This window comes from Ochlerotatus camptorhynchus, unplaced genomic scaffold, assembly GCF_037179485.1.
Source record: "Ochlerotatus camptorhynchus isolate MF236.1 unplaced genomic scaffold, CSIRO-AGI_Acam_v1.1 ptg000216l, whole genome shotgun sequence".
NCBI lineage: Eukaryota > Metazoa > Arthropoda > Insecta > Diptera > Culicidae > Ochlerotatus > Ochlerotatus camptorhynchus.
The window spans coordinates 841486-852092 of record NW_027040706.1 but is presented as its reverse complement, the minus strand read 5'-3'; the positions used below and the strand labels follow the sequence as shown (position 1 = coordinate 852092).

Below are 10607 nucleotides of genomic sequence, written 5' to 3'. Positions count from 1 at the left end.
TTTGACATGGAAATTCGTCAATTAAAATGGGTGGAATTTTATTAGTGTAGCATAAATAAAAGCATCGTACCTTTAAATTCTAGTAGATGCAAATCACTTTATATTGAGCTGTGGTAAAGTTCAACTGGTAAGAAACTTCATTTAAACTGCTCGATTGATGGGATCTATTTAAAACCTATAAGCGATCGAACTCGAATAATTGAGGATGTACGGATGTATTCGTTAAGTTATCAACTGTTAATTCAAATGACCGAAAAGTAGTCAGACCTGATATAACGCACGAGATCGTTTTATGAACCGTTGTGCTCGATGCAAAAGTGTAATCAGTGCCGAATGCGTTACGAAAAATATGCGAGCTTCCAACACGCCATTTTCGCTGCTTAGCTTCAGTCGGATTTTGAACATCGAAGGAGCGTAATGGGTAGCTAGTCAGGAGAAGAGAGTGAAGCAAAACATCGGCCTTTGTCCGCTATTTAGCGTTTGTTTTAAACACCAGCAGCACCACTTTTTCACCATTTTTACAACCAGAAAAATCGTGCGTCTCTTCAGCGCTGACGACGACGACGACCTGCGTAAGTTTTGCCGATCTCGAGTGTGGTTAATTTTGCGGTTGATCGATCGGAAGAATCGCGGGTGTCGTGGAAAAAATTAAATTCTTCGATGAAGAGAGCAAATTGGTAGGCGAAATTTTCTTGGCTGAGGAAGAAAAAGTCGCAAAAAGGGTAGGAAGAAGAATAAGAAGAAAAGGTCCCTTTTTTCCTCACTCGATCTCATCTAGTAGCGCGGATTGTGAAGAAAAAGAAGAAGCAGCCTTCGTGTGCGGCTGTGTTGGTGTATGCGCGATCTCTTCTCTACTGTCCATCAATACCATCTCGGTAGGAGTTTGCGTGTCAGAGTGTGCGTGACGTCAGTCGTTGCAAGTCGCGGTTGTGTTGTTGTTTTAGTCTGAATTCGGATCGGATCGGAGTACGGACGGAGATTTCTACACTACTCTTGAATGAATCGGATGCAGTCATCTTGAATCCCGGAGATCACGTACTCGCTCTTTTTCTCTAGGGTGAAAGAAAAAGAAGTGAAAGAGCTGACTTTGGTTTTCTTCGAATGAAAAAGTGAAAAAATCGCGTTACGGTGATTTTTTCCCTAATGGTAGGTGAATGTGTGTCAAATTCACTTGCTAGTCCGGTTTTTTCGGAGTAAAATCGAAAGATAAGTGCGTCGATCCAGAGAGGCCTTTTCCTGCTGTTCCGGAGGAAGCAAAGTGCGAAACAGCAGCACAACGAGGTGAGAAGAAGAAAAGAAGTTTTCGAGTGCAGCAAGAAGAAAAAGCAACAAACACGACAACGACAATGGTGGAACGTATCGTGGAGGAAACATCTGATGCAAATATAGGTAAGAATTGTGTAAATAAGATTTCCATGTCCCCCAGGAAGATGTGACTACAAAGGTGGCAATAATATTTTTTAACACCATATGAAAGTGTTCCTGTTGCTACTGGAGCTCGCTAGGTTGAGAATCCATGAGGAACCGACTCCGTAGCACGTAGGAGCGAAAAATGTGCATTCATTATTTTCGTTTTGCTTTCGCTCCTGCCCGCAGAAGCACGGAAACACGTATTCATTTCATCGAACTTACGGATACATCGTTACGCAAAGGCAGTGTTGCCTAGGTGGATTGTTCTACGCGTTTTGTCTACTAGAAAGCCTGAAATGATCTTTTTAATGACTAATCCAACCTTATCTTATGGTTAAGATACTGTCACGTATGTTTTTAAAATAGGATGTAGTCATCCTTAATCTGCAGGTCTGGTACTTGTTGTTGCATGTTATTACAATGGTAGTTCAGATGACGTGGCAAGCCTTGATTACTCTTGTAGTTTCAGATTGACTAAAATTGTGAAATAAGATCGAAAAAAGGGACACACTGCCGTAAGGTGAATCGTTGGTAGAAATAAATTAAACAGTAACTATTTTACATCGTTCACCGTACGGCAGGATGAGCACCCCTGTGTGAGAAGACGAGCACCCATAGCAGAATGTGTTCTTATATGATTATGTTTAGTGTTTAAGGATAATATTCCTTAGTTTATCAAAACAAAATACCAGCAACAGTTTCAAACATTAATTGAAAGTTGAAACAAACGTTTGTTGCAAATTCTTATTACAAAGAGATTTTTTTTCGGTCCGCATATTTTCATCAATTTCTCGGTAGTTATTGAATATTTCAAAATAATTTTTGGAACGTTGCATCTAAGGATCATTGTTGAACGGTACGTGGGCACCATGCTGGAAGTGGGTGGGTTCAATTCCCGGTCCGGTCTAAGAATTTTAGTTTCTATTGGATTCGTCTATTGCCATTACTATTTTCAATTTTACATGATATTTGCAATTCAAAATTTCGTAATATAAATTTAAGTATTTATTACACTTTAAACTATTTTTTAAAGTTGCTGGAAAATCAGGGAATAGGGAAAATGCTTGTAATGTCGGCCCCAAATTTGGGCCCATACACGCAGAGAAATGCTTTTTAAATTCAAATGGATATATTTTTGCCTCAGGGTCTAATATATTTTTGGTATTGATTCAAATATATTATTCGGTTAATTCAAAGAAAAATATTTTTGAATCAACAAACCGGTTGTAGAGTCAATACTCTGTTTGTTGATTCTAAAAACCAGTTTGTTGATTCAAAAATATGTTTTGTTGAAATAGTGATACAATATGTTTGATTCAATAACAAAATACATTAGGCCCTGAAACAAAAATCCATTTTTCTGCGTGTACAGACATTCAGCAATCGACTAAATTGTCAATAGCGACCAAAAATATCCATTAATACCGTCCCAATGACGCGTTCATCTAGATAAAATTGATAAATAGCAGATTTTTAGCGATTGGCCCAATCTTAGATCCATAGGCCAACATTAGAGCCATTTCCCCTATCAGGAAATTTTGTTTTTTTCATTGAGTCAACACCCTGTCTAGGTCATCAACATGATAATGAAAATTCTATCAAATATTTTTTTCTTCAAAGTAGATGTACATATTGTACACGGCGAATGAGAACGACCCAAACTTGAATTTAGTTAACTCCTAAATCACGTATAGTGCAGGAACTCATCGACGAGTAACTTTGCCTCGTGTTTTTCTATGGTTGTGCAGGAAAAACTTCTCTAATATGAGAAAAGTAAAGATTGGATTAACTCAGTCTATTCGTAGGTACTCCTCGACTGAGTTAAATTTTCGTCATTTAATTTTCCGGCAGATTTTTGAGGTTTTCCACAGGTAACCGTGATGCGCATATTACTCATCGCTGAGTTCCTGCACTTTTAGCGATTATGAGTGAACTTTGGGTCGTTCTCACTCTGCTGAAGAAATTATGTGATTATCTCTGAACTGTGATCTTTGACAGCTTTTCGTGCTGGGCAGGGGTCATATTTGACCCTGTGGGATTGAATCGCTTAAATGACAGATGTATTATCCCATTAAAGTTGGTTATCCCATTAAAGTTGGGTTGTTTTTCACTGGGAAATAAATCGGGAATTGAACATTTGGGTTTGAATGGATATCCTGAACTAAGAATTAATTTCAAAGACACGACAAGACATGTAATATAACAAACTATCGTTTATCTAAATAAGTTCAATTATTATAGAGTTGGTATGGTACCTGATTGTTGCAATACCATATCGTCTCTGGTTGTAATTAAAAAATAACTTTTAAATATTCATCAAGTACATTCCCAGAATATCTGTTATGAATCGAACACATTCTCTGCTCAACAATAATATGAAAGTCGTTACAATCACTTGGCAGCACTTTTCGCTCTATCCAGACAAAATTATTGTTTATGAAACACGGATCGTACGATTGGGCTCCTAGGTAGGTTTTCGTAGTCGTTTTCGTCAACAACATAATAACCGCTCGGCTGTACGGAAAACGTATTTCACTGGTTATTGGTGTTGGTTTCGCACATCTGGCCTCAGTAGTTGTGTGTTGCATTGCCCTTATACACAGTGTTAGTTCCTGCGCACTCTGCTTCTTCTGCTGCTGCGTTCGATCCCCATTCTCCAAAAACCGGTTTGATTGTTTGTCTTAAGAGACACCGTATAACGTTGTCATCGTCGACATCGATGTGTTCCATATTATCATCCCTAGCGAGCTTGCTCGATGGGAATAAAAATTTAAATTTTATATCTAAAAAAGCTAAATTGATTTCACCTTTTGTCTACAGCGTAGTAGGTTTTTTTTCGTTGCCTTACTTTTCTGGAACAGAGAATGAATTGAAAAAGCTTATTTTGAACCCCGTTGATTGGATGACACCCTCTATGGTGACAGCTATTTAAAATTAAAATGAATAGACATCGACCTAGATTGAAATTTCCTGATATGCAGTATCTTCGATCAGCGAACGTGTTTTGTCCAGGTGCTGATAGGAGATTGATTGGAACAAAGAAGCGAAGTCATTGCCATACATATACCTATATTTATCGCCAAATCTGATATATTTGCTTACAGTTTTGTTTATTTGTAAGCAATCCTATTGGATCAACAAACAAAGGAGCAAAATTGCACTTCAAATTCTCGCGTCCATGCTAAGTAGTGAAAAATACCGTGCATTAAAAAGTATTTCCCATTTCGCATTCTTACGAGGGGCCCATGTGCTGCCATATAAAACCTAGGTGGAATTACAATATTTCTTACAATTTTTCAAACCTGTTTATTTTTGTAGTACTTCACCCGAACAGCAGAGAATGAACACATTTCTAGAACAGTTCAAACTTCACTGACACCTTACTAGCTATGTTGACTATACACAAATCATGTTCAGTGATCATTATTATTTTTAGTATTAATAATAAACAAATATGTTTAAAATATCCTTTTCAATGTCTGCGGGATAACTACATTCAGCGGTAAACAGAGTATCATATTGGAAGTAGCCATCCAAGAACACTTTCATATGAAAATATATTTAAAAAAAAATTCTCTTGTCTGTACTACAAGAAATTTTTAAATTTCATTCAAAATCAGATTAATTTCAGTCTGCACCCTCCCAAATTAGAATAAAACATATCTGGTGTGAAGAATTTGTCTGGTTACGCAAGTTAAATTAATTTGATTAGAGTGCTGCTAGTCAGTGTCGAGTTGGCTTGTCACGTGCAAAATCCGCAACTCCTGTAACTTAAATAAAATCATGGATAGTTTCGCCAAGTAATGTTTTGTCTTTTTGACTATTACATTGCAACTGGATCTTTATGCTTTCCAACAAACAACTGCTCTTTAAGCACTTCCTCAGTTGTTAAATCAAGAACAAATGAAAAGGCCATGCAAGCTTTTTATAAACTATCCTTCCTATGCCCTTTGCTCACCCCGTAACGTGGGTAGATCACCTTTTCGTGGTACGTTACGGGATGTAAGATCTACCACCGATTCCTAGTCCCGACTACTTCAAACTAGGGGAACAGGATTTTTCAGTAATACAAGGAACACATCTTAGTCCTTGTTACTTTTTATGCCTTGTTGATAGTGACAAGACTCGGCTTTGTCTACCGAGGATGATCTTGAAACAAGGCAAAAAAATGAGTTAGTTGTCTTCATCTATGTGATTCCTAATCTTCTCTTCGTTGTTCCCTAGTTTGAAGTGGTTAAGACTAGGGTTCAGATGCATGGTCATTATCGGTGTCATACCTTAATTTTGTTGCTAAGGAATCCAATTTTGACTGACAAAGGGGCGCGCCTTTGGAGGGTGTTTCAACACTCCGAAGGGTATAAATAGCGGGACCTTTCAATTAGACTCGGATCCTTGCGATAAATGCAAGAGTGGCAACTGTAAAAAAAATCGAATGCTTCATCATTTCTCAATAGTGATGGAGTAATACGACATGCACTAAACTAAGGACACGGGATATATAACAATAGATCAATTTACTGGTCGCAGTAGTGTTAGTTCCCGAACAGAGGGAAAAAAATACCCTTTGCTCGGCACCCACATCCGGAGTAAATTGTGATTAGGGTGAAACTAGCTAAATGTAAACAAACGGAGATTTTACTGCAATCAGATGAAGCAGGCAAAAATCTACTAACAAATAACCACAAACATTTTTTTTAAATGTTCCACTATCGAAAAATCCATGCAAAGCGAAAGGCGAAACAAAATTTATCTCAAAACAAGCTTTAAAATAGATTACGCTCTTTCCTTTGTTTACGATAGTACAGGGCGCAATTTTGAAACATTTCAATGAACGTTGTTTACCAACAAAAGCGAAAATAGTAAAAGGCTCATCTTTAGCTGAAACGTAAACACGGCGAAAAGTGAAGGGCGACACTTTAAAGGAAATCAAAACAAGGCGCATAGTATTGGGCGAATTGTTGCTGTCATACATGTTCGGGGCGATTTAATGAGGGCGTATTCTTAACGTTCCGCATTTATGGGCCAAATTATAAAAAACGATGAGTTTTTAAGAGAAAATGAATAAAAATGAGATTTTACACTCAACACAAATAAAAATGGATCAATTTTACGATCATAAATGTAATTCCAATAGAAAAACTATTGCTTAGCAATCAATTAAAAATTAAATCAATACGTGAAAACTTGCTCGATTTTTCTCCATTTGTTTACATTTTGCTAGTTTCGCCCTAATCACAATTTGCTCCGGACATGACATCCACGCAATCCATCAACATTTAAAGCTTATCAAAAATGCTAACTTGCCTTAAATTTTCCAAATGGTTAGAAGCATTTAAAAATTTTGCCCTTTTTTTCAGAAAGATTTTGTTATTTTTGGATACAACGATTACTTAACCCTTAAATGCATAGTGTTTCCATTTGGCAACATTGCTTTACCTGTCTTTAAACATGGGGACACAACATTTTAATAGTAAGCGCAATATACATAACAAGAAAAAAAAAATCGCCGCTAAACAAAAAAAACATGCATTTTAGGGTTAAGTTCAAAGAAGTCTTTACTAAAATTGAATAACCCTTGGAGTGTGTTCAGTTATTTCCTTATCCTTATTAATTGCTTATCTTTTGACAGATACGCGTATTTCGTCTGCTACTTGCTGAAGTCTGCAAGTACACGAAACGAAAATTAATTATTTTATCCATGTGTTTCACTTATACATATTTTTTTTCCAAAACATCTTCATTATCTTTTTGCAAGGCGTCTGGTTATTAGTTGACTTATACTTTTTATGAATAATCATCAATAGAAATTTGCCATCTATCCGTGTAGTAGACGAAATACGCGTATCTGTCAAAAGATAAGCAATTATAACGTAATTAATAGGAATGAAATCAGCACACTCAAAAAGCTTTTCATAAAAATATTCCGTTAAGAGGTTCTACAAAATTAAATGATTAAAATTTGATGTTTAACCATTTTGACAATTTTAAAAATGTTTGTGGTTCTGATAAGCTATACTGTCATTGTACGCATAACTGTTCCACGGTCCATAAGGACTGCATAGAACATGGGACAGCTATGCGTATAACGGTAGTATACACTAAACATAAGTTTAAAAATGTTTATTTTTTGTTGCCAAAACTGTATTTTTCTTACCGGTTTTTTTTTCATTGTCTCAAACGTTACATCGATTAGACTAGACGTTGTCGTGCTTATTGAAAATATGAAAAAAACGCCATTCCGAAAAATGATCGTATTTCAGCACAAATTTGAATGATTGCCCATAGCGAACAATTATGAAAAGTTTCATGGAAATAGGATAGGGTAAAGTCTGAAATTCGTATTTTTATCGCTGTTTGGCCTGCATTTAATGTTTTATAAAATAACATACAGTCATACCACGATATAACGCAACTTAATTTTTAATTTCGTTGTGATATCAAAGATACATTAGGGGCGAATCAAACATGATATCCACAAGGTATTCGATTTTTCTACATCATTTGCTGATATCGAAGCAATACAAAAATTCTGAAAAATAAAAAAAATAAATTTCTTCATACCCTAATAACAAAGTACATTCACAATTACTTAACGACGCGCTCAGGGATCACCCAGATTATTTGTTGGATTTTTTTTTCATTCCGGGTAGTGTTCATCACCAATTTTTTTTTTCAGTTTTCTTCAGTAAGTTTATTGATTAAGGCTCAAATGTCCAAAAGGACTGCACAAAGCCGAGAACTAGTAAACATTGTTTAAGAAAAAAGGAAATTTTTAAGATTGGAACCGGGAAAACCGGGAATTTCAAAATGAGAATTCCCCGGCCACCCTGCCATTTCCACCATCTATTCTTCTTTTAGCACCTCAACCGCTTCCTCTGTGTCTGTTGTTTGACGATGCAGCTCCAGTCACTCCACCAGCGTACGTACTGGTATTGCTCTCTTCTTCATTCTGTTGTTGTTTTACTGACTGCTTTCGATCCTTCTACTTGGGGCAGTAATACGTCTGATGCCCCTTCATTTTACTAAGCAAACACAAGTTTTTGTTCTCCTTATAGAATATTTTCCCCTTCCGATTGAGGAAATGCAGTAACTTGGAAATTACCTTTTTACGTTCATAAATACACCCAGTAGATCTGTGTACATGTCGCGGCCTAGGTCTGCAGTGAATTTATCCCGAGTGACATGCTTCACATCATCGTATTTCCCCAGCATCCACGCTAGATCGCTATCCGGGTCTGGAAGATCGTACACGTACGTATTGAACGTTGTCTAGAACCCAAAATTGAAAATTGCTGTCGAATTTTGATTCGAATTAAGATGTTGCATCTTTCAGGAAGAATGTTGCAAATCGGGATAATCACATTATGTAAGTTAACATATTAAAGCTAAGGATTATGATGATAATTATGTCCAACTATCGATTGATTGTAATGCTGTTATTTGTGTTCTAATGTGAACCTTTTTTCTTTGTTAGCCTACACACAAAAAATCTGAATCGAGTTCCAACAAAAGTAGTTTTTACTGACCAACCAGCAGTGCTGGGAAAATATCAAAATATCAAATCTCACCAACGCCCAAGATCACGCTTGATTTTCGTAGACAAAAATCAACTAGCAAACATCTGCGGTTGATTTTGCAAGCTGTGATATCGTGTATCATTTTTATGTTTCATATTCCCGTGGCATTTTTTTTAGAATCAAGAAGTACTTTTTTAACAGAATTATAGTGCTCATGCTTGTGAAATTCACTACGAACCAGTAAGTAAGTGCATTAACATTATCACTACGTGAATTTAACAAGGGATATTATTTTGATTTCAGCTAAAATCCTTGCGAGAAGTGCTTCTGAATCTTTGCTGAAATGTGTTACCTATTGCAATGTGAAAAAACACATGGATTATTGTTCCATCAAGCAATTGTGATAAAAATAAGATTTACCAAATAAACGAACTATACATTTAGATTATATTTATATTGAACTCTTAATTTGACACAATCTATAAAAAACAAATGAAATTGCTGGTGATTCAGTAAAATATTTATTATGCAGTTCACTGAACAAACCAGTGAAATATTGCTGGTTTTGCAGCAATGAGCTGTCAAATGAATGAGCTGCAAGATGTTTTGCAATAATATTTTTGTTGGAAAGATTACTGGATTTCCAGCTCGGCAAAATCCAGCAAAATTTTGTTGGTTTACGGCATTAAAAAAATGGGTGTGTACACAACAGTTGATACAATTTGGAGCAAAATGAATTGCCATCGAAATTATCTATTCAAACTGCCATGCAACACACTTTTCCCAAGTAAACCGATCAAATCGAATCGTTTCTCCCGCATCTTAGCTTTCTATTTGCGTACACCCAAACATTTGGGACACCTGAACCGATGATGGTGCCAGACACCACCAGGCATGTTCCAAAATAAAACCAACCGCTTGAAACACATATCATCGCTAGCTACTTTCTTGGTGGCACATAACTCTTCACCTTTCCCATGGCATTCTGGCATATTACGCAAAAACCGTGTCGATGCACTCTTGGAATTGGTTGGTCGATTGCGGTGGCCAGCCGTTTACGCTGAACTGGTTACTGAACCAATATTTTTCATCAAATGGTGGGTTGAAGGCTAATAGAAAAATAGTAACTGTTTTCTGCACCATGCCCCTCAACAGCTGAATAGCGAGAGCACGCTTCTAGTGCGCTGTTGAGTAATTTCCGAATTTTCTGTCCGGTCGAAAATAGGCATAAAAACACAGTTGGAACCGGCTCTCTAGTGACGGTCGATCGTCGAAGAGGTGATTCATCCACCGCCATGAGGTGATGCAGTCGTAAAGGAGGTAGCCATGTTTTCCGTTTTTTCCGTGGTGTATTTTTGCTGGGCCTTTTTAATTTGATCAGTTGGGGTTTCTTTTGCTCTGTACATGTACGATTCCGCAGGAGTCGTCGTTACGTCGTAATTACCAAAATAATATCAAAATAAGATGCCAGCTAGTTAACCGATTCGATGCGACTGCATCGGTGTGCGTATTATTTCGCTGGTATTCAAGAGTAGTAGTAGTGTTATCGTTAAAATTACTTCTTTCAAGGGTGCGTTGCTTACCAATACATTGTTATGGGCTGTATTTTTCCTTCGATTTTTGGTGAAAGAGAACCAACAAAAACAAAAATATTATTATCCGAGTTTAACACGCAATAAG

At 36.8% G+C, this 10607-nt stretch overlaps 1 protein-coding gene across 1 annotated transcript in view; it reads left to right on the top strand.

The window, feature by feature from the left end:
• The first annotated feature begins 394 nt into the window (after positions 1–394).
• Positions 395–10607, top strand: part of Lk6 (Lk6 kinase) — a 47273-nt gene continuing 37060 nt past the window's right edge. Inside the window, exon 1 of the mRNA XM_065224851.1 lies at positions 395–1389. Within this exon, the coding sequence (XP_065080923.1) occupies positions 1347–1389 (43 nt within the window). The 5' untranslated portion in view covers positions 395–1346. The remainder of the gene's footprint in view (positions 1390–10607) is intronic.